Raw genomic sequence first — 25,380 nt, forward strand, 5'->3', positions numbered from 1 at the left:
TAACTTACACTGTCCAATATTTGGTCCCTATTACCAATTAATATACTTAGTTCAATTAGTATACTTCGCGAAGACTAGAAAACAATAACGACTTATATAATAAAAGGTGAATAGAGGGACAAGGAGTGTAGTTACAAATATTGCAAGTGTAAGCACGGACCCTATAAAAGTGAATAAAGACAAGTATCTTAGTATCAATCAAAAAATAAAATAAAAAAAACCCTGAAGAATTTCATGACTTTTTTATAACGTTACCTCATGAGAAAGGAGGTGTTGCTGCTGCGGGTGATACAGACGATGAGAAAGAATAAGGAAAGATCCCAATGAGTACTGAAGACTGAGTAAATAATAATGTGCAATTTTATTTTTATATTAAGAGCGTAAAGAATATTTTGAGTTTCAGAAGTTAAATATTTATTTTAAGTATGTTTTTTTTTAGTTTCACTTGCTTCCTTAAATGGGACTTGTTTTATTTTAGAGAATTACTGTGGCTACGTACCTACGCTTTATGATTTAAAAAATCTTAGAAAATAAAAATAAAATATTTTTCTTATTTGCCACTTCTTTCTGTATTACAAAAAAAATACTAAAATTAAAAAAATGTTGAATCGCAAATATTTTAACAACTACAATTTGGTCCTAATGGTAGTTGTGGCCTCGAATTTTTCGACGATAAAAGGCACAATGTAGCTTATGGCCCTTTAAAACTCATTTAGTCCGACGAAAAAGGATTTAAAGGACAAAATCTATCTATAATGTATCATTAAGAACATAAATTTTGTTTTAACAGAACCCTAGAACCCTAATACACATTATTTAATTGCAAAATTATCAATTCGCTACTTATATTTTGAAAGAAACACAAAAATGCTTCTCCTGAAAAGTGAGCATTTTGTAATTGTGGCTCTTATCGTAGGATACGACGATCTGGGAACAACGGGAGCGTTGTTTAAAGCTCTTCCCTCCAACCACTCCATAAAAATATTGGCGGTGATCGGAGCAATTGGTGGCGGTACGTGGATGACGTTTTTGCGATTGTGTCCAGGGATAGTTTGTCGCAGTTTTCGGACTACCTTAACACTTTGCACGATAAGGTTAAGTTCACGGTGGAGATTGAGAATGATGGGCAGTTGCCGTTTTTAGATGTTTTGGTTATGCGGGGACCCTGTGGTAAATTGGAAACTACAGTTTATCGTAAGCCAACTCATACGGATCGATACTTGAGGGCAGATTCACACCACCATCCTTGTCATTTGTCTTCTTTGCCTAGAACGTTGATAAATCGAGCCTTGAATATTTGTGATCCAAATTTGTGGATCGTGAACTGAGTCACGTGAGACGGGTTTTGGAAAGCAATGGTACAACTGGAGGCAGTGCAACGTGTGGTGAACGTGTCGACTCGTCATAGGCCGTGGGAGCTGAGAGGGTTCCGGTATATTTACCGTTTATAAAAGGGGTGACGGATAAAATCGGACACTTGTTACGCCGAAATATATAGCATCAAGTCGATTTTCTGTCCTCATATGCAGCTCAGACAGTTGGTACGTTCGCCGAAGGATAAGGAGCCCCTGAGTGGCCCCGGGGTATATATGATTCCCTGTGCCTGTGGCAAGAGCTATATTGGAGAGACTGGACGAAACGTTTCCACAAGGGTATCGGAGCACATACGCAGTATGAGGAACAGGACGACAAGGGGTCTGCTGTGGCCGAGCACTCAATGAACTCGGATTCGACGCACTATATCAGATTTGATAAGGTATCTGTTCTTGCGAGAGAGAAATTTTTCATTCCGCGGAAAGTGCGTGAAGCCATCGAGATAGTCGTCGGCCGAATTTCAACCGATAGTGGTTGGACGGTACCTCCGAGTTGGAAAACGGTGTTAAATACTCGTGCTGCGTCATCGGTGTGTGTGAACGTACCTTTACAGAGCGATATTGTTAGTGTTGTGTGCTACCCTACATTTGACAGTTGTAATGATGATGAAAACGCGGGTAGTTGTGTGCCGGTGTCAGTTTCGTCGGGTAGTCGCGCGAGCAGAGCGGCGGCGCGCAGTGCGCGTGTTGCAGCAGCCGCTGAGTCGCGTTGCTCCGAAGACGAAGGGCTACGGATTAGCCCGAAACATGTCGAGCTAAACTCGATTTAAGACGTGAGTTATCCGGGTCATTATATTTAATATGAGTGAGTCTCACGGTAGTTTCATATTTTTTTCTTATTATTTTTTTCTTTCGTTACGTGCGTCAAAGTAGAGCACGGCACGTGAGAATCAGAGCCCGTGATGTCACGACGTGCTAAAACATCTCGCACGGCGTGACATCACGCGGAACTTTAAATGTTACTTAGTTACCAGTTACTTTAAATAGTTACTTAGTTACTTTAAATACTTTTAACTTTTTTATCTTAAAAAAACCTGTCCAATATAATGACAATATAACTGACTGTATAATAACTGACGTGACGGAATAAATATAATTTCCACCCGTGGTTCCCCCTTGTGGTACAGTCTACGTCATAAATAAGTGATCACTTTTGTATTTTGTCACTTTAACGTCATGTTTGAAAAGCCATACGTTTATGACATTGACTGTGCTCTATGACGTAGCTAAACTTGTAATGCAAGTCCTGAGAAATATCATATTTCTAATATGTTTAACAACCCTGAGCTACCTAGGTAACTATAAACTAAACATGCTAGAGATGCGAACTCACGGATGACACTCTCCCGGCCTGGATAACACCGACGTGGAAATACCGGCCCTGTTTTTTGTGTACACGCCCATAGAAGCTCCTTTTAGTTTCTATATGGGCGTGTACACAAAAAACAGGGACAGTATTTCCATCCCGGTATTATCCGGCCCGGTAAAGAGTGTCACCCGAACTCACCATTCGGTGGGAGAGGTGTCGTTGCGTACATCCTCGTACGCGGCTCGGATCGTGTCACGGTCCAATCCCGTCGTCATGGCAACCTGAAAAAAAGGAAAGGTCTATGAAAAGAAAATCTAAATCTATGAAGGAAAGTTCGTAGAGCCCTCAGTCCCCATAGAAGTCAGGACAGAACTCATCTTAGGCTGCGTTTGAATAAGGATGTTGACTCCATTAAAACATAATTTGGAAACACGCCTCCAGTAAAAAAACGCTTTATTTTAGCCCTGAAAACCAGATTAATTTTCAATTAACTGCAAAATTAGATTTTTTTTTGCTTTAAAACAAATAAATAGTTAGTTGATTGAGTGTGCGAACAAGTGACGTCATATGCTGCTAGTTCCATTCAAACTCTATGGGAGAATTGTGTTTTGACAGCTCATAAAAAGTAAGTCAGTTGATTGGTGGTGTCAACATCCCTATTCGACCAGAGATGTGCGAATGTGTTTTTCATTAACCAATAGAAACGGTTCATTTACAGGATAGGTAACGCACAGCAAGCTGCAGCACATCTCTGGTGGCAACAGCTGAGCGGAGCGAGGCGAGGTAAATGAAGAGTTTCTATTGGAAAACACATTCATCGCAACGCAACACATCCTCGCGCACCTCTGGTGGAAAGGAGTCTTAAACTAAGTACAGGGTCAAATTGAATTGGGCCCTATGTATCTTCCTAACGCCCAAAGTCCTTTATAAAGGACATCAGTACTTTGACATTGAACTCTCTCAGAAATGACAAAGTTTCATGTTCATAAAACAAAAATTTAACTTGGGCGTTAGGAGGGTATATACGTAACTGAAAATTCAGGGTACTTGCTTTAGCCAGCACAAAATCACAGGAGCTTGAAAATAGCCTGAATATCTTCGAGAGAAGAAGTACCTAAGTATTTTTGTTTTGCTCGACTTGGCGACTCGAGGTTTTCGTAACAAAACAAAATTTCAATTGTTTGTCGGTTGACGTAAGTTTCAGAGCACATGTTTTACAGCATACCCAAATGAATGAGAAAATTAGGTTAAAATTAATTAAGACTACTCGAATTTCACCAAACTAATGATATTCAAGAATATGTCATAAAACTAACTAAATATGTCATAAAACGGTTAGGTAGGTACCTACTATTTGTATCGAAATGGTTCGACTAACATACAACGACAAAAGAGTTCTGTTTTTTTTTTTAATAGAGACCGAAATCATTTATTTACACACAAAATACACCAAAATAAAAGAAAATTGAAGCCGTGGTGGCCTAGTGGTTTGACCTATCGCCTCTCAAGCAGAGGGTCGTGGGTTCGAACCCCGGCTCGCACCTCTGAGTTTTTCGAAATTCATGTGCGGAATTACATTTGAAATTTACCACGAGCTTTGCGGTGAAGGAAAACATCGTGAGGAAACCTGCACAAACCTGCGAAGCGATTCAATGGTGCGTGCGAAGGTCCCAATCCGCACTGGGCCCGCGTGGGAACTATGGCCCAAGCCCTCTTGTTCTGAGAGGAGGCCTGTGCCCAGCAGTGGGACGTATATAGGCTGGGATGATGATGAAAAGAAAATTAAAACTAACTTATGCTAAGTCGAAAAAACTATTACAAATATCACCCAGATCGCTACTATTGGGCAGATTGTCCGTAAAAGCCAGCTGCTGGCAACGTTTCCTCGTATGTCAATGCCAATACCAATACGTTTATAGTATAATTAATTAATTAAGATAATTAAATAGAATACTTTACCTAGATAAACCCCAATATTTTACGGATAAGTTCGTTTCAAGCGAGTTGCATCGTCGGCCGAGTACCCGGGTAGACTGAAGGATAAAGTATAATAATTTGGATTGTATTTTTAATCTACTTTTACAATCAATATCACGATCAGTCCTGTTAAGTGCTATAATCATTAAATCATTTGAAATTCGGAGAACATTATCAAATATAAATTTAGGTAGGTAAGCGAGTTAAATGTGTTGAACGCAAAAGTCCACTACTACTTTTACTTATATAGGTACTGTTTACCTATACCAGGGTTTCTCAAAGTGGGGTACGCGAACCCCTAGGGGTTCGCTATTCGACGGTAGGGGGTTCGCGACAAGGTTTACGTGATGGTGGCTGCAAGACTGGCAAGATGATTAAGATTGGTTTTTGGAGTATTTTTTATTTCAACTCCAAATTTGTTACTTATTTGTTTGTTATTTGTTTCAGTTTGTATTTTCGTTGGCAAGACGATTCTTAGATTCTTACCTGTATTTGCTACCTTTTATTGAAATAAATAATATACATTATATTATCATGATGATTGAAATAAAAATAAACTTAGTTTCTCCAACAGCCAGTTTTATTACTTTCTTTGGGGGGGGGGAGGTAGGGGTTCGCTGTCGTCTAGAAACTTTAACAGGGGTACGTGGAGCCATAAGTTTGAGAAACCCTGACCTATACGCATCGCGCTTTTAAGCTTGTTGCTTGTTCATATTTACGGTTATTGTTCTTCTTTTGAGTATTTCTGTTTACCTCTTTACCGCACGTAATTTTAACTGTTATGCTACGTACGCACTATGCGGTTAGCTGCTCGGTTTTAGCGTGCCTTCCCTCTTCAAAATATCGCTTGTGAAAGAGACGGCGCGCTCAAACCGCACGTTTAGCCGCATAGTGCGTATGTAGCCTTTGCTTATCGTCTTCTTAATAAAATTGTCTTCTCTTAACTAGGTTAGCTGGAAGAGTTCCCTTTTTAAGGATAAGCTCGCCTTTGCTTGCTCTCCTTTCTGTGTATACGTATACATTTGTATTTCTTTGTATTTTATTTTCATGTGCAAGTAGTTTACATACATACGTACCTATTTTTACAAGCCAAACTTCAAGATTGAAAATCGTCACAACTTAAAAAAAAACTCGTATCTGAAAATGTATAATTTTTCTGAATGCACTTTATGACCATTACGTCAAGGTTCAATTTTGCTGATGTATTTATTTGAGATACGAGATTTTTTCAAAGTAGTGACAAAATGTTTCCGTGACGATATTGTTTTTCCATCGTATGTTGTCGGATTAGTTCGTATTTAAATCTTGCTTTCTAATAGTTTCAGTAAATTTTAGTAAGTTCAATTTGTCCAACCAGTATAAAAAAAACTACTAAAATAAAGCTGCTTTACTCGCTGATTCCGAACAATGTCCGCCCTAGCAACGTAATACCCTCGTAATTTAACTCAGATTTATTTTTAGGTTTCCGGAGCCAAAATGGCAAAAACGAAACCCTTATAGTTTCGCCATGTCTGTCTGTCTGTCCGATTAAAATCGAGCGCCCCCCCCTCTAAAATCTCAACCGGTGGGGGGGTGGGGGGAAATTTGAAAAAAATCAGGATGGTAGTAAGTAAATAAGTATATCAAACTTTCAAGGAAAACTATAGCGGTTAAGTTTGCTTGAGAATTATTAGTAGTTTAAGAGTAAATAGCCGCCTAAGATATAAAATATACCTAAACTATGGAAGATTCCGTATAAAACACGAAATCCTTAGAAAAATATGACTTAATTTTTTCGTAATGGCTACGGAAACCTATTTCGGGCGCGTCCGACACGCTGTTGGCCGGTTTTTTATATATCTATATTTCTAACGAGACCGAAGTCGAGGGTTAAGGTTAGTTCGAGGTATAAATGTAACCCAAATGGTCTAGTAATCTAGCTGGAATTCCATTAAAAGTGCCGTTAACATCGGCGTTGTAAAATAAAACTATCAATCGCAGTATACTTTTATGTTTATGACGAAACCGCACAGCCCACGGTACCCTAAAATTAGGTGCGTTACGTGCTAGGCAAACTATTATACATAACGTAGATACAATCATACATACATATGTATGTAACTTTCTTTGAAAACTTCCGCGTTATAAGTATATCGCGTAACAAATATTGCATGATAATATGCGGTATAATAAATGGTCGACCTAAAAAAGATCAGGTAGGACGAGGTAGACGGTAGGTTTTTGACATTACTAGAACAATGGCCGTTGGAGCCAAAACGTCACGTTCTCGAGTGGAGACCGCGGGTCGGCAAGTGCAGCGTAGGACGTCCACCAACGAAATGGACGGAGGACCTGGTTAAAGCCGCGGGTTTACGGTGGATGCAAGCCTCTGCCAACCAAAGCACCTGGAGGTCTATGGGGGAGGGCTATGTCCAACGGTGGACGTCCTACGGCTGAGATGATGATGATGATAAGATCAATTGAAGCCGTGATGGTACCGCGGTACACTGGTGAGGTGGTGGTGTGTATATTTTCAGGTGTGCCGCAATTACTGCAAAGTGTATGCTGCATTGAAATCATGAATAGCTATTATAATGTAATGTACCTATAGCTTTTGGGGTTTCGTACCTAAAGATGTCAACTAGACCCAACCCAAATAAGCCTCCGCTGTCCGACTCGCACTTGTCTATTTTTTACGTGCCGTGAAACTTTGATGAACGAAAAGTATATAGGTATGCCGTTAAAACGAAAAGGTTGAAAACGCCTGGTCTACCGGCTTGACAAGCAGAGGATCTTGGCCCAAGCCCCCTCGTTCTGAGAGGAGGCATGTGCCCAACAGTGGGATGGGACGTATATAGGCTGGGATGATGATGATGAATCAATTGACATAGGTATATACGTACCTACGTAACAACACGCATAAATTATGTATGGCAATAGCGAACAGTGGCATACACCAAGTTGCTTATATTTAGGTATTATAATTTATAAATTCTATAATCAAAAATTTATTTACAAATTTGACAGCCGATTTGAAGTTGGCGCAACCCGCAACTCACACATTTGTCAACTTAGCTAACTAACTGTTTATTGATTTCGAGGAAACTCAATAACAAACTATTTCACAGCTAATTAAAGATTAATCTGGGTTTCAAAACCAAAATAGCGTTTAGCCAAACTAAAATAGGTACCTAGACACAAACGGAACGGAAAAAGTTAATAAATAATAATTAACAACACAAGTTAGAGTCGTGATTGGAAAATTTATTAGTTTGTTGTAACAACAACCCGATAAAATTGTTTTGTATTAACAAAATATAATACACTATTGCTCAATCTCACTCACCAGAAATAGAACAAAACAACAACAATATATAACACAGGGCATGGCCTTCACTCTATTACTCTTGATATTATTTATTTATATTAATTACATCATATAAATCAAAATTAAACTCACCTAATTTACTTTTTAATAGTGATTTAAAAACATAACCTAAATGTTTTCATTTCATTCCTCAATTCGAGACGCTTTCATACGGCAACGCCTCGAAGTTGGAGTCAAAGAGTTATTACTGTGTGGGATCTAGAAAGCATTTCTTTGTAATTAAGAATCGTTAATCATCCCGTGAGGTTAACCGCTTTCTTTGATCCGGTTAAGAGTGAACCATCGTACTGCTGAGGTTTTTGCCCGAATTTAATGTAATACTTTCCCTAATGTTCTAAGCTTTCGTTGCCGGATTTAGAGGCCAGGAGGTTTACTCGTCGGAATTTGAAAAAAAAATCCGAAGGTTCTATTGTGGGGGCCCCCTTTTATGGAGGCCCCGTGGCTGTAGCTGTAGCCCCGGTTGCCCTCCCCTAAATCTATGATGACAATACAAAAATCTAAGAGTGACATCCTGGTCCAGCCAGGATCGTCTCCGTAGGACAGAACTCCTCAACGGTTAATGGCATATACCTACTTGTGGTACGGAAATGTAGCTTGGATGACAATCAACAAAAAGTACAGTCATTTCTGACTGTAATTTACAAAAACTTATTTTATGCAAATATATCTGTGCCCGCAAGCGCCTCTAGCGGATCGTTTGCGATGTTCGTGTTTCCATACAAATTGAGATTTTAACGCGAACGCGATCGAGACGTATTTTGTAACCGAAAACTTACACTAAGGGCACTGGCCCGATAACTTATTGCAGCTCACTTAAATTGCATTTAAGGTTCATTAGACATGGTTCCGTGTGATTACAACTTAATAAAAACAGACAGTTACTTTACGAATAAGTGCGATTCGAAAGCGGATATCAAAACACCCGCTCTCGAATGTCACTTATTTATTCGAAACTGTTGATTACGAGATTATAATTCGCATTTTATTCCCACCATTGTGGTCAAAAGTAAAATTGCTTTTAAGAATCCTTATAATCTTATATATATACCTTTGAGTCGTTCTTGTATATTTGTTTATTTCGGGAAACTCGGAAACGGATCTAACGATTTCGATAAAATTTGCTAGGTCATGTCATTTGGTTTCTAGGGGCGAACATTAATTGATCTAGCTTGGTCTCATTTCTGGGAAAACGCGTGTATTGATGTTTTAGCCCGAGCTAAGCTCGGTCGCCCAGGTATAAATATAAAAGTAGGTTTGCTTATTTGTTTAGCTTTCAAGTCTTAACTATTTTTACCTACTTATCTTGATAAGTCTTTATTCCAATATTTTTATAAGTAATGAACAACTTATAAAAGTTGAAAACCTCCGACATTAAGGTGATAATATTTGTTCTTGGCCCTCTGGGTTGAGGCAGAATATCAGTGTTTTGCTCCTATGAGCAATGTTGACCGCTGAGCCATGGCCCTTTTGCACTACTGCAGCGCACACAAACAATTGAAAATGTTAGGGCTGTTCTTTTTTTTCTAATTTATGCAGTAGCAAATAAACGTTTTATCTATCTAGCTATCTCTATCTATTATCATTTCAAAGTCCAGTATCCCAAAAACTGCTGAACCCATTTTCATCAAACTAAGCTAAGAACTACCGCAACAAAACTAGCTGTCACGTAAAAAAACTGCATCGAAATCGCTCCATCCATTTGGGAGCTACGATGGCACAAACAGATAGAGAGACATTGGCATCAACATAACAGTCGTTTTGCGCCGGGGATTAAAAACAAATTTTCTCGAGGGCGCCCCATTGAAATTCACCGGCGACGATCGCATACAAGAGCTAGGTCTTTATGAGTACAGTTAACTGCATTAACATCTGCCACAGCGGAGCGTGCAAAAATATCTGACACTCTACCGGCCCTAGAAGTAGAGTCGAAGTAGAGTCGTATCAAATACTTATAATTATGCACGTTTTGTTATGTCAGACTTGGTGCTAGCTATGGCCTGCATTGATTATACTTAGTTTTTTTTGCATTAGAAAGAAGGTAAGCGATAACCTGAAAGGCAGGACATGAAGGACAGGACATAAAATTATTGTACATCTATATATTCAATTTAATAATTGTATATAGGAACTCATGTTTGACAAATAAATTATCTTTATCTTTATCTTTATTTATATGCATTTGGTATCATAAGTAATAGTTAATGTTTTCTTAAAAACGTTTTGCAATAAAAAGACTCGTCAAGATTGTTTACCCTTTTTCTAATGCTAAAAAAACGAAGTATAGGCAGCAGCGCTAGTGCTGGTGGCGCCCTGCTGCGGCGCGAACTACCAACCGCCTACCCTAGAATCAACCCAAATGCACGCCAAGGATTGACACCATCACAAATCGTACCTTGGATGAGCAAGAGAAACCGGAGTGACAGGACTCCACCTCCCTTGGATCTTCAGCTGATACCGACTCATCTTCCTTGCTATCTTTAACGATAACATACAACTCGTCGATACGGTTCTTCAGTACTTTGATTTCAGCTTTCAACCTCCTTCTATCCACCGCCACTTCTTCCAATGCAGCCAACTTATCAGAAAACTGGGTGACAACCTTCTTTAGTTCTTCAACATCGTTAGTTAAAACGTCAAATTTAGTTACAATATTAGTTTGGTCCACGGCAAGTTTCTCGATTTGATCTTGAAGGCCTTTATAAGACCCTTCTACGTGTGTATCACTCATTTTGTCCGCGATTTGGGCATTATAATACCTATTTAATTTTACTACAAAATTGTGTGTAGGTTTTTGACGACTAAATGACGTTTGTTGTTAAGGTTTTTTATTTTTATATGTTGACGGCCAGTGCGTTATTATTGTTTAAAAAGTTTGGGAATTCAAAGAGGTTTATGAAATTGATGTGGCTTAGTCTCTACTTCTCACTAAGACTTCTCATGATTATAATAGTACCTAGACCTACTTAGTCATATAGGCTTTTCTATGGCTTGGATTTTTTCCGAGACTTGTATGACGAATCATGCCAGTTGCATTACATTGCGAGGCCGTAAAGCCAACAAGGCAACATGCACGATAATATGTTCCTGAAGGTCGAAACTGGGCGTAGCAGTGACTAAAATGAAACTTATAACCCCTACACACGCGTTTTTTTCCAATCTGAACTCTGACAACCTCTCCGTCTGTCTGTATCGATCTTAGCCAAAACCACTGACTTCTCCTCGAGCCCTACCCTCCAAAATCAAGGGGTTGTGAGTACACTACACACTTCAGTAGGGTGTAGACCCATCTCATTTTTTTTTATCGTTTTCTTGACGTCGGAAAATGCTTGGCGTTGTTTGTGCAGCAGGGCTGCTACGAAACTCGAAGTTCGTGTCGTGCGGTCCCTCTGACACTTATACTATTTAATACGAGAGCGAGAGGGACGGTACGATACGAACTTCGAGTTTCGTAGTAGCCCTGCTGATTTTTGCAATAATATATCTGTGAAAAGCCTAGCCTAGTGCGTTCCCTAAAGCAGAGGGTCAGTGGGTTCCAGTGGTGGGTCTGAGCTTGTACCACGAAGTTTTTCGGGATTTATACGCGACATTACATTTGAAATTTACAATGAGCTTTAAATACGGTGACGGAAAACATCATGAGAAATTCCGCACACACCTGCAAATAAATAATTGATATGTTTGAAGTTCCCAATGCGCACTGGGCCCGCGTGGGAACCACAGCTCGTGCCCTCTCATGCTGAGAGGAGGCCTGTGCTCTATCAGTGAGGCAAAGATTTGTGAAAATCCCACTCGAAAGTAACTTGATTTTTCACATGCGTATTTTTCCATTTTCTATAGGTAACGTTATGATATATTTTTTTCTTTATTTATTCAAGATATTTTAATAGCTTAATAATTATTATGTCGCTCATTATTTTTCTTATTTCTTTAATTCTAATTTCGTTCAGCAGTTTCGGCGTGGTTGACTATCAACAAACGTCAAAACTTAAAACTATCACACTTATTAAAAAGTTTTTCAAGACGCGACACGCAAAAAGTGTAGGTATTCATAAGAGCCGAGCGAAATCAATTGAAACCCACCGAGACGTAATTGCGCTCACAAAAAAGCGAGTTTCCAAAAGGCGGGCTGAGAAAAACGCTTACTTTCTTCAGTGAAAACAGAGCAAGAAACAATGCGGGCCAAGTCACGAGAGAATGTTCCTAAAGCCAAGCTTAAGCCGAGTTTGGACTTGCAAGAAAAATCGTGCAAGTTGCATTAAACTCCAATTCAATAGAATCTGACAATCCTGTAGACACTTCCAGCCTACTAATATAAACACCGGGCTGCCTAAGGCTTTTTGATGTGACTATTATTCTTTTTTGATTCCTTTTAGATGATAAATGCAACAACAGGGACATATATAATCAAGTGTGCCCACGATAGGGTGTCTTAAATGTGTAGAAAATTGACAGATTCTATTGAATTGTACTTTACACTGCGGCGTTCGATTGACCACTACAAACTCGTGGGCTTTACGGCCTCGCAATGTAATGCAACTTGCACGATTTTTCTTGCAAATCAAAACTCGGCTTTTTTACTTGGCTTATGAGTTGTAAATTTTATTCAATTGAAAAACAAGAGAATGAACTAAAACAATACCGTTGCTCACCCGCGACCATCGATAGCTACGTTTATGCAAGATATGTGTGTGTATGCAGTTCCTCCAGCTCCACACTGTAAGAATTATACACGGTTTCGAACTCAAGCAGACACACATTTTTCAGAACAATGTTGTGTTGCTCTGAAGATGAGCTCTGGTTGAGTTCCAAACGCGTCATGTAGTGTAAGTAACTCTTCGGCTCGCTTTTTATATACTTTATATAGGCTTAGGATAATTCCTGTTTATACATTATACATACATAGAGATTCTGGAAAGTGATCAGAATCAACTCTACACAGCTCAGTTAAAAGTCAAAAACCGTTTTCAAGTGAAACATATTTGTTTGTTAGGTATTTTGATGAATACCTACATTTAATAAATTGTTACCAGTCCGCGAACTGCGGATAAAAAACTAAAAACGAAAGGACACTAATCTCACTAATTATTGCTACGAAGTATAATAGCCGATAATTAAACATATACACGACCAGATGGCCTAGTGGTTAGAGAACCTGACTACGAAGCTTGAGGTCCCGGGTTCAATTCCCGTGTCGGGGCAGATATTTGTATGAAAAATACGAATGTTTGTTCTCGGGTCTTGGGTGTTTAATATGTATTTAAGTATGTATCTATATCTATATAATTATATTTATCCGTTGCTTAGTACCCATAACACAAGCTTTTCTAAGCTTACTTTGGGACTAGGTCAATTGGTGTGAATTGTCTCGTGATTTTTATTTATTTATTTATTTATATACCTACATAGTGCATAATGAATCTCAATGGGAATACAACGGCGCCCGATAATGACAATCAATTATTGTAATAAATGAGTGACATTTTCATATGTATTAATATGGAGCCAAAGCAGATCAAATGTCAAAATCAAAAAATAGGTGAAGCTAACTGAGAGAGCACGATATATACGAACTCTTCCGAGAAAATATGATGGAAAACCTTTACACACAACATCTATCTTTGGATCATGTCTCCAGTATTGCCCCGTATTCATAACCACCGCTTTATCTTCCAACTTGGGCCACCAAAAGAAGAGTTCCTCGCATAACCACAGGCCTAATTATGAGTTATTTATTCTCAGTGCGTTGTCCGCGGCGCGCGCGCACCGTAATTACTAATTTACGTCAGTTTTGACATTTCAAATGTAAAAACACTTACGTTATGTAAAACAAACGTGTAGATACATATGATTATTTAGGTTCTGCGTACTGCACATGGTGAAACGAAATTTATAGAGAAGTTACATAATAATCATCTTCCCAGCCTATTTACGTCCCACAGATGGGCACAGGCTTCCTCTCTGAATGAGAGGGCTTGGGCCGTAGTTCCAACGCGGGCCCAGTGCGGATTGGCAACTTCACACACACAGTGTGTGCAGGTTTCCTCACGATGTTTTCCTTCACCGTAAAGCTTGTGGTAATTCAAATGTAATTTAGCACATGAATTTCGAAAACCTCAGAGGTGCGGGCCGGGGTTTGAACCCACGAACCTCTGCTTGAGAGGCGATATAATAGGTCAAACCACTAGGCCACACGGCTTCTTCTTCATAATAACATGTAGGTAACATTTATGCGAATTAAAGCTCATTCATAATATAATATACATACTTAATTGAAAATGCGTGTAACTACTTATTGCACTCACAGACGATGCGAATAACAAAGTAGCATCGTTTCATTATAGTATTTTATGCAACAGTTGTATAGGGTTCAAAAAAGCTGAGTGGCGTGAGCGCTAAAGCTCACATCGTAAGAAAAAACGCCACGAGCTCTTTTTGACTTACTTATACAACGTTGCATAGGTACAATACGTTTCAAACCTTCGGATTGGGTACAGTCCAGTTCATAAACGTGTGACGTTTTGCTCACAAGTTTATGAACTCGACTGTACCTTATTATTAATTAAAATATACAAAATTAGAGAAAAAGTAAACTGTAAATGTTTTCATACTTTAGTAAAAAGTATCGCAACCGCAAAGAGAAGGTAAACAACAATAAACAAGTAAGAAATATGAAAATGTAAAAATTTGTCTAAGTTAAATTTTGTTTTTGATTAACGTTTACTTGCCAAATTAATACTTAAATGTTGGCAGGCTATGGCTAGGCTACAGATTTCTGTATCGTAATGACCATTACGATACAGCCGTGTTCATAATAGAATCCAATGTCGTAATGCTGGTCATTACCTATGGTTTTTGAACGCATAATTGAGAATTTACTAAGTATATGGGTGTAGATAAAATATGTAACTGGCTGCACCTTAGCCTGTCCGAATGTACGAATTAAGAAAAAAAAAGTAATTAAGTGGTTGCAGACGTTGAAGTATCGTTTTAGCAAAATTACGATACAGGGCTGTTATGGGGAATAGACAATATAGACATTTCCAGAATCTTGCTAATGATATGCTACTTATTATATTACTGTTCGTGATTTAGTAAATCACAGATTACAGTACCTATAGGAGTAGAAAAAAACATAAATAAAAATCTTTATCTCTGCTCGGATATATACAACGATTGTCTCTGCTAAAGATTAGCCCAACAGTTAATGTAACCGCATCTAACTTCCACTTTACACAAAGTACACGAAACCTATACTATATTTGTAAACATACCTCTGTTGCAGCAGAGCTAATGCACTAACAATACCCACTTTTCCAAAAGGCCGTAAGTCTACACGGTATGATATTTGACATATGGCGTTTTAGTAATGTTGAATATATTGCCCCTAATTCGATGTTATTGTAAATTATGAGCATATTACCCAATCAAAATTGTTGATTCGGCTTTGCGGGACTGCCGGTATTTGGACATCGTAAAGTAGGACCAGTAAATAAATAAGTATGTAATTATTGTATTCTATCTGTCTGTTGCCAGCAATTCCGTCCGCGCAGAATTCATTTTCGCCATCCCGCGGGAACTATGCAATTTTCCGGGATAAAAACTATCCTATGTCCTTCCCCGGGTCTCAAATTATCTATACTTTATACCGAATTGCATATTGCAAAACAAAAAGACTTACAAACTATCGCATGTATAATATTAGTGCAATGGAATAATTGTCCCGTGAAGCCGGTTTGTGAAGCCGTGGTGGCCTAGTGGTTTGACCTATCGCCTCTCAAGCAGAGGGTCGTGGGTTCATACCCCGGCTTGCACCTCTGAGTTTTTCGAAATTCACATGCGGAATTACATTTTAAATTTACCACGAGCTTTACGGTTAAGGAAAACATCGTAAGGAAACCTGCACAAACGTGCGAAGCAATTCAATGGTGCGTGTGAAGTTCCCAAACCGCACTGGGCCCGCGTGGGAACTATGGCCCAAGCCCTCTTGTTCTGAGAGGAGACCTGAGCCCAGCAGTGGGACGTATAGGCTGGGATGGGGAGATGGGATAATTGTCCAACAGTGGACGTCCTGCGGTTAATAATGCTGCTGATGATGAGAGAACATTCTTCTATGTTCTGCGGATTCCGATGCGTTCCCCTGACCTCGAACCCGTTGCAACTGCAGCCAGCACAGATTTAAACCGAGTTAAGTGGGGTCACTTATTTATAACCCACTGGGGGTGACCGTGCGTATGTAGATGTAGATATACGTATGTGTATGCATCGTGTCTAGACGCGGGCTGCAGGGCTACTACGAAACTCGAAGTTCGTATCGTACCGTCCCTCTCGCTCTCGTATTAAATAGTATAGTGTCAAAGGGACCGCACGACACGAACTTCGAGTTTCGAGTTTCGTAGTAGCCCTGCTGGTGTCGTTTGGAGCTTGAATCGAGTAAGTCATCCCAGCCTATATACGTCCCACTGCAGGGCACAGGCCTCCTCTCGGAATGAGAGGGCTTGGGCAGTAGTTCCCACGCGGGCCCAGTGCGGATTGGGAACTTCACACACACCGTTGAATTGCTTCGCAGGTTTGTTGTGCAGGTTTCCTCACGATGTTTTCCTTCACCGTAAAGCTCGTGGAAAATTTCAAATGTAATTTCGCACATGAATTCCGAAAAACTCAGAGGTGCGAGCCGGGGTTTGAACCCACGATCCTCTGCTTCAGAGGCCATAGCCCATAGGTCAAACCACTCGGCCACCACGGCTCGAGTAAGTACTAAGATAAATTAGCCAGAATCCTTATTAACTACAAAATATAAGAGACAAAGATTAAGCATTGCCATACAGCGTGGTAATGCTGCCAGCCTTCTGGGCACCTTACCACCTGGCAGTGATTTTGGGCAACTTTTTTATTTATAATCTTAGTTTGTTTGTAGGCTACGCCTCGTTTCATAAACCCACACTGGTGTTTTAAGGACCCCTATGACGATACAGTTGCATAAAATACTATAGCCACAATGTGAGTTTGCGTAGAACATCCCAAGCTCTCTGATCACATTATTATCCTCTAGTTCTGAGTGAGATATAAATACCCAGTGGGATAAAGTCCAAAGATATCCGTAGATATCGCAGGAAGTGCCCAGTATGCGCAAGATCTGAATACTGCTAGTGATACAGTTCGTTGCTCCTCCAACAAAACAAAGAGTCTTTGTACTCGTATGTGTATCCTCTTCCGGGCACTCAAGAAAATCCTGCTGAGAGGCAACTTTTGGGCGAGTTATTAAAAAGCGGTCAAGCGGGAATCGGACTGGCATCGCCAGAGTTCCGTGTTAATATGTACAATAAAATAAGCTATACGTGCTATAACTTAGGTTAACTAACAGAAAAAGAAAAGGTCATTTCCAAATTCACTATCGCGAAAACGACAGAAATTATGATTGGTTTTTTGGAATCTTTTTGTATTTTTAATTTCAATTCCAAATTTTTACTTTTACGGTCATCCCGTAAAACCTAAATTGAAAATACAAACTGAAATATAGATGCACAGAAAAACCAGAAAAATAAGACCATCACTGGGAATCGAACCCAGGTCCTCGGTATTCCGTACCGCGTGCTATACCGCTACACCACTGATGGCCGCCAATCTTAATTTGATTGCTTAGTAACGATATCTCTTGTCCGGGTGAGCGGTTAGTTCCAATGGAGTGCCGAAAAAGTTTATCGATGAGGGCTACGGCATAGATGTCGCTAGCGTCACTGCTTAAGTGGCTAAATAAGAAACAAACAAGCTGAGATATGAGGTGCATAGGGGAAATTCGTGTCGGTACCGTTGACCATCAGTGGTGTAGCGGTATAGCACGCGGTACGGAATACCGAGGACCTGGGTTCGATTCCCAGTGATGGTCTTATTTTTCTGGTTTTTCTGTGCATCTATATTTCAGTTTGTATTTTCGACAGAAATTATGTTTACCAAATATAGCTAAGACCTACCGTAAAAAAAAAACAGGTAAAAAATCCGCGTCAAAATCACTCCATACAGTTGAGAGCTATGATGTCAGACAGACAGATATTATAATGTTTTAAATTTTCGTGATTTTTCTCTCCAAGTTAAAGAATTAGCTATTCATAGAAGAAACGCTGCCAGATCTTCGGGACCTAGCCTAAGGGTTTATTGTTATTTTATTCTATGTAGGTATTTTAAGTGTAGGATAGTTTCATGTACCTAAGTGAATAGTTTTAATTTATGTTTGTCTGATAAAATATTAATTAACCTATCAAAGAGACTCAGAGATACCACAGGAGACCGAAGAGCTGGCAGTTTCCTCGCTCAACGCATCAGTCTTGCGATCCAGCGGGGAAATGCTGCCAGCATCTTTGGTACCATGCCGCAGGGTCCATTTTTAGATTTATTGAATACCTTTTATTGTGAATATTAAAATAATAATATACTTGTTAAATATCAAATACTGGGACCACACAAGCGTACCGTGATAAGTCCCGTATCTATTTGTTATTTAGCTATCAGACAAATTGACGTCAATAACTTACGACACCCCTACGACGACCCTAACGTTAAGTCAATAAGGTATTAAATATTATCTCTTTGTCGTCAACTGTACATTATTTAAATGGGTCAGTATGTCATGAGGTACTATGGAAGCTATTATAATTATCTAACTAATTATCCGGTAGAGTCAGGCACGCTACGAGAGATTGTGTAGCAAGACTGGGGGATTCGAAAGCGAAATTCCGTACCGTCGCGTCTTTACAATTGACAATACTACGCATATTATACAAGGTTTCAAATAAATAACTGATAACCAGAAAGTAGTTTGGTCAGAATAGAGAGTAGAATCGATTACACTATGTTTTGAATTAGGTTGTGTTTGTGAACATGAAACTACCGTGAGACTCACTCATATTAAATATAATGACCCGGATAACTCACGTTTTAAATCGAGTTTAGCTCGACATGTTTCGGGCTAATCCGTAGCCCTTGAGTGCGCGTGTTGCAGCAGCCGCTGAGTCGCGTTGCTCCGAAGACGAAGGGCTACGGATTAGCCCGAAACATGTCGAGCTAAACTCGATTTAAGACGTGAGTTATCCGGATCATTATATTTAATATGAGGTTGTGTTTGTGTTCTTAAATTCCTCTTTTATTGTGCCCAGTCTAAGTTACGACTGCAACAGGCGCCAAAATGTTTTAGCAAGCGTCAATGAGCGACTTTCTTTTAAAAACGTCAAGCGCAACTGAAAAATAAAAAATTGGGTGTAGAGTTAGCAATGAATCAGAATTACTGACTTCTAAAATAATGAAGGTATTCACAAATAAATTAAATCAACTAACTTAAAATGAAAATATATTTTTGGGGTGTCTGAAGTTTTCAGTTATTTAATTAACACCTCGTATACTTAAGAGGGTGAATATTTGAAGGTTTTGATTGGTCGGTTAAACGTCATTAGAGAGAGAGAGAGATTTATATACACCTACCTATTCGACAAGTGCCAGTGGATCACAATTTGCAACACAACATCAATTAAAAAAAAACACCTCTACGCCTCGCCGCGCGTTTCACAATTTTGAAATAAGAATTCCGATTCGATTTTGTTTTCAATACGGAGTTTTATTTAAGATCATGAACTGACAACACGTAGGCTGAATGCGTAGGATCGTGATCATGAAAGTAACTGTTAAAAAAATGATATTTTTACGAAACTAAATAATTACGACATAATTTTTGTCGAAAAGCGAGCAAACGTTTTTAGTGCTTTAGAATCACGGAAAAATATAGACACCTACCTACTATCAATAATACTGGTAAAGCAAACTTCTAACCACTCCACTCAACGTTGCTGGCCGGCGATAACTGTTGATAAGGATAACAAAACGAAACAAAACTGTCAATTATTTTAACTGTTTTCCGTCAAACCTGTGATGTAGAGACACCAAAACTTTTCAGTGGTGTCATGTGAGATTGAGATTAAATAATCTAACCTAGAATGAGAAGTTTTTAGGGTTCCGTACCTCAAAAGGAAAAAACGGAACCCTTATAGGATCACTTTTTGTCCGTCTGTCTGTCAGTCAAGACCCTTTTTCTCGGGAACGCGTAGAGGTATCATGCTGAAATTTATATCAAATACTGAGGTCTACTGTCCCTTGGAGCTGTAAAAAAATCAAACTTCTAAGCCAACGCAATCAAAAGATGCAGCTGTTTATGCTGCAAATTTCCGCAAATTTACGAAACTCGCAAGGGAATCAAAACCTACAGGGTACTTCCCGTGAACTCAGAATCTTGAAATTTGGTATGAAGGTAGCTATTATAACACAACCAACTAGAAAGTCTGAAAAGCTTGATTTTTTATGTATGTCTGTAAATATCAATGCCCAATATAATCTGACCCCACACACACATACTGGATATCCTAAATCAGTCGGAAAAAGCGAGAAATATCTTCAAGACACGATTCCCGTTTACTTACATACGATGATGTGTACGGAACCCTCGGTGCGCGAGTCCGACTCGCACTTGCCCGGTTTTTTTGCGTAAAAAAACAGTAAAGTAATACAAAAGAACCAACTTCGTAATGACAATGACAGCCAAACCACTTTAGGATACAACCGGCGTGTTCATCGTATGTTGTTTAAAGTTAAAACAACAAGGATAAAATTAACACTTATTATTGCATAAGGTTAATGACCTAGATAAAGTTGAAAGTGGTATCTACCATGTAATTATAAAGCTGTGTGTAGGTAATCGCTTTGAAGAAAACATTAACACATAGTTAAGGCCTTATCAAATTAAAGTAAGTAATAACAAGGCGTTTTTAAATTAAACCGGAATATAAATAAATTTTATGGCAATGTTTGAGTTCAGTCCTAGTTTCATTGAATACCGCTTCCCCAGTATCATATAATTCAGTAATTATTATATCATAGAGGTGCACCACGAAAGGTTTTTTTGAAAAAAATCCCACAGGATAGCGAACTGGCCTGACTTTCATTCTTTCACAAGGGCGAAGCCGCGGGCACAATCTAGTTCCACATAAAAAGATTCATTTCACCCAGCAACAATAAATCTATAATAAGCCTTCCAAATCCCGCTGACTAAGCGTAAAGCGTATTCCTTTTATAAACAGCCGAGCGTTGAACTCTCGCGCACGTCACCCGCTCGTTTAGATCCATCGAATGTTGACCTTGCCAATATGGCCGCTGTCGTCTAGCCTTAACGGTGTTTTCGAAAAAAAAGTTGGGTGTTCCTCAGGGGGCAGTGTTGGGTCAACTGTTGTATTGTGCGTAGAGCAACTACCTCATTTATCGGGGTTGTGTTTGAATTATCAAACAGACTAATTTTAATGCCAGAAGACTAGACGATAGTACGCGGCCCCGTTGTATTTTGTGATTGCCATAATATGACTTTTTTTTTTTTTTATTCAACTGGATGGCAAACGAGCAAGTGGGTCTCCTGATGATAAGAGATCACCACCGCCCATAGACACCTGCAACACCAGGGGGATTGCAGATGCGTTGCCAACCTAGAGGCCTAAGATGGGATACCTCAAGTGCCAGTCCAAGTAAGCAAGTAAGGCAAGTAGTTGCGTATGACAATAAAAAAAATATTAGCTCTTTAGAAATTCAAAGGAATAAGAATGCAATTTATTACGTTAATACAGAATTTTAGGCAGTAATGCAATTCCGACTCTCATATGGTCAGTTTTCAATTTCTTTTCTTTTAAGTTGAAGGTTTACAACTGTATATCCGAAATTAGATTGGAAATACCATTTCAAACTCAAACTCACTACATTTATTGACATTAAAAAACACATACACATTTACGACTTTAGACTATAAATCATCGGGAATGTGAGCCTTGAATGTTATTCTAAAGTTTCTTGTGTTGACAGATTTATACCTAACTAAACCAATGAAACTATAAGCACTTAAATACAACACAGGAATAGAACCACTCGGTTTTTAGTTGCTGTATAAGGTGCTAGATAATCAGTCAATTATCAATATCCAAAGGACCAATTAAAACCAAAAATTATATAAATTTCGTACTTTAAAATTTTTGTTCTCAACTATCCTAGCAGTGGCGGATTTATCCTTGGTGGACCCGGGTCTAAGGCGGCCAGATATTAGGGGCGGCAAATTGAGACATAAAAAGTCACTATGATGATAACGAACGAGAAAGGGGCAGATGATACTAAATACATGGCCCCAGGCCAGTCAAGACTGCGAATCCGCCACTGCATGGTAGTTTTCATTTACGCTGCCCCCCAGTGGCGTAGCTAGGTAACCTAGGGCCCTGGGGCAAATGAAAAAATGGGGCACACTGCTATCAAAACTGGTAAGGTTTTTTGAAGTAAAATCATTATATATACAAATACTTTAAAAATGCTAAGCAACTTTATCATCAGCTATAAAGCAGAATTTCGAGGGCCCCCTGAGCTTGAGGGCCCGGGCACTGCCCCGCCTAGCCCCTTGGTAGCTACGCCACTGCGTGCCCCCATTAAAAATTAAAATAATATAGGTATTCTTTATTCAGCAAAAACACAACAATCATTACAGGATCTGTACAATATTAACGTGAATATCAATGTAGGTTATTACTATTTAAGTAGTTCTTTAGGTATTGTTTTACTATTCCATGTGTTTAGAGCAATTAAATTGAGATTTTGAGATTTTACAGGTACCGTGTCACTCTCAATCCTGTGGGAATGGCAAGTAACCAGTGAGTGCGAACCGCCACATGATGTATTATTAAAACCCATATCCAGTCCATTAGGTCAGTGTATTTTGAGATTCATTAAATATTCAACGCGGCCAAAAACCAAAAACATTAGGGTACAGATGAAGGTTCCATTTCCGTTGAGTTCCAAATTAGTTGTGACAGACAGATCTACAGAGCTGGCCCGAGGGTAGAGTCCACAAAACACAGAAATACGAATTTTAAATACATCGTTCACATATTGATTACACACATAGTACACAATTAAAAATGGTAGTAGGTACGTGCTTGAAAGAGGCAGTACATTTTTTTAGCGGTAACGGCAAGATTTTTCCGGGCAAAATCTTAATTTGATTGCTTAATAACGATATCTCTTGCCCGGTGAGTGGTTAGTTCCGATGGAGCGCCGAAAAGTTTCTCGATGGGCTACGGCATAGATGTCGCTAGTGTCGCTGCTTAAGTGGCTAAATAAGAAACAACACAAGCTGAGACATGAGGTGCATAGGAGAAATTCGTGTCTGTATCGTTGTCCAACGGTGGTGTAGCGGAGCACACGGCACGGAATGCCGAGGACCTGGGTTCGATTCCCAGCGCTGGTCTTATTTTTCTGGTTTTTCTGTGCATCTATATTTCAGTTTGTATTTTCGATATAGGTTTTACGGGATGACCGTAAAGGTAACAAAAAATTTGGAATTGAAATAAAAAATACAAAAAGATTCCAAAAAACCAATAAAAAATGTGTAATTTTTGAGTCAAAATTTGGATGTAAAAAAACACCATTTAATCAAAAGGTAGTATTCATCCATAATTTTTAGATGGCCAAAATTCACACAAAAATGTATTTCTACAAAAACACCTATCTGCTTAAAGAAAAATACATAGATACTTCGTTGAGTTTCTTTCCAGGTTCATCTCAACAAAGCTTTTCCCTAAAGTGGGGCTTTTAATGAAGTCATATTAGGAGATTCACTTCGGAATGAGAGTTAATAAGCTGGAAACTCGTGTATCTATATTAATAATTTCGTACCGGTCTACGGTAGACTCGAACGAAGTGCACATCAAATTGAAGAGCGTAAAAAAATAGTCAATCGATCACAACTGTAGGCGGAAAATTCGGATTATCGAGTAGTTTTTCAATATAAACTTGAAATAAATTAGTATATAATGGCGTTGCGAAGTTAAACATGTCAAAGTCATCACATCAAAGTGGGCGTTAGTGTCACGTCATCCACGTGTTCCAGGTGTACAGGTTCGTATTACGTTTCTCCATTGGATCTCTTAAAGCCCCACAACACGGTACGATTCGTCGATTTTTTCATCAATCGATCGTACAGACGAATCGTACCGTATATGGGTGATTATTAGACAGAGACATCATAGTTATTTGAGCAAATAAGTTTAGGAGAAATATCTTACGTGAAATACATTCGTATAACGTAGGTTAGCTGTGAAAAGTACGTTTGTGAAATATTAGCTGGGAATATAAGTCAGTTTTTCGTAGTACGACAGTCTTTACACTGGCAAAAAATTTGTTTTCAGACATATTATTATTGAGTCTACAATTTTACCCGAGCGAAGCCGGGTTTTCATCTAGTGTATAATATATTTCATGTACGCGTGCTTGTTAGAGTATAAACCGAATAAAGAATACACTTAGGTACCTATATTAATTTTGACTTTAAGTATGAGCCGTAACGTACCTACTTACCTAAAAGCCAAAAGATGCAAGAAACAAAAATGGGAATGTTCTTAGTTTATTAGCCTCCACGTGCCAAATAAAGTTGTTGAATGCCAAAGTATGAAATTGCAACGGCTTTAAGTTTTCGACTGGTTTGTCTTGACTCGCTGCCAAATCAGGCGGTGACCATCGAGAAAGGTTACTCCATATAGGGCATTTTAAATCAACACGAAATAATCGTGCAAGTTACATTACATTTCGGGCTGTGAAGCTAACGGGTTAAAAGTAGTAGATTGGACGCCGCAATGTAAAGCGAACTGCGCGATTCTTTGATGATTATGTAAAGGGTTTTAGGGTTTTGGTACCGTAAACTGCTTCAACTTTGCCTTCTGGCCCCAACATTGCCTGAGTTGATTTAGAGTCGATAACTTAGGACTCTTATAGTTTTTAAACTTTTATCTACACGGGAATTATTATTACGGGGAGACAAAAGTTTAAAAACCTAAAGGGTGCTAAGTTATCGACTATAAATCTAATCAGGCAATGTTGGGGCTAGAGGGCAAAGTTGAAGCAGTTTACGGTACACGTTATCTATGGTTAATTTTTGTGCCACTACGGAAAACTTTTATACCACACTACTTGTAAGTAAAGCTATAAATAAAATCCAGCAATGAAATTGAAATTCCGGGAATATGCAAAAATACCCGTGGGGAAAGTGGGGATTTGCCATTGCCCGTGGATTTCCAAAAATTACACCGTTGATCCATTGAAAGTTGCACCAAAAACAGCCGGGCTTTCGTTTCTAATCGTAGCGGTTGAAATCTTGGTATTTTATCACGATTCCCTGGGAATATTGGGATAAAACGTACTCGTATCCTATGTGTTAGTCCAGATAGGTACCCGCTATATGTATACAAAATTTCATACAAATCCGTCCAGCCGTTTTTTAGCATAAAAGTAGAAATAAG

The 25,380-nt window shown here is 39.0% G+C and overlaps 1 protein-coding gene across 2 annotated transcripts in view; it reads right to left on the reverse strand.

Annotated features, from left to right (window-relative positions):
• LOC141441437 (coactosin-like protein) overlaps positions 1-25,380 on the reverse strand; it is a 57,585-nt gene that overhangs the window by 14,925 nt on the left and 17,280 nt on the right. Inside the window, exons 1-2 of one of the 2 annotated variants that reach the window (XM_074106176.1) lie at positions 10,419-10,832; positions 2,881-2,963 (exon numbers count right to left, since the gene is read on the reverse strand). In XM_074106176.1, the coding sequence (XP_073962277.1) occupies positions 2,881-2,963; positions 10,419-10,754 (419 nt within the window). In that variant the 5' untranslated portion in view covers positions 10,755-10,832. Of the gene's footprint in view, positions 1-2,880; positions 2,964-10,418; positions 10,833-25,380 lie in introns of those variants that run through there. The other variant, XM_074106177.1, reaches the window with a different exon arrangement.

The sequence above is a fragment of the Choristoneura fumiferana genome, chromosome 24 (assembly GCF_025370935.1).
Source record: "Choristoneura fumiferana chromosome 24, NRCan_CFum_1, whole genome shotgun sequence".
NCBI classification, from domain to species: domain Eukaryota; kingdom Metazoa; phylum Arthropoda; class Insecta; order Lepidoptera; family Tortricidae; genus Choristoneura; species Choristoneura fumiferana.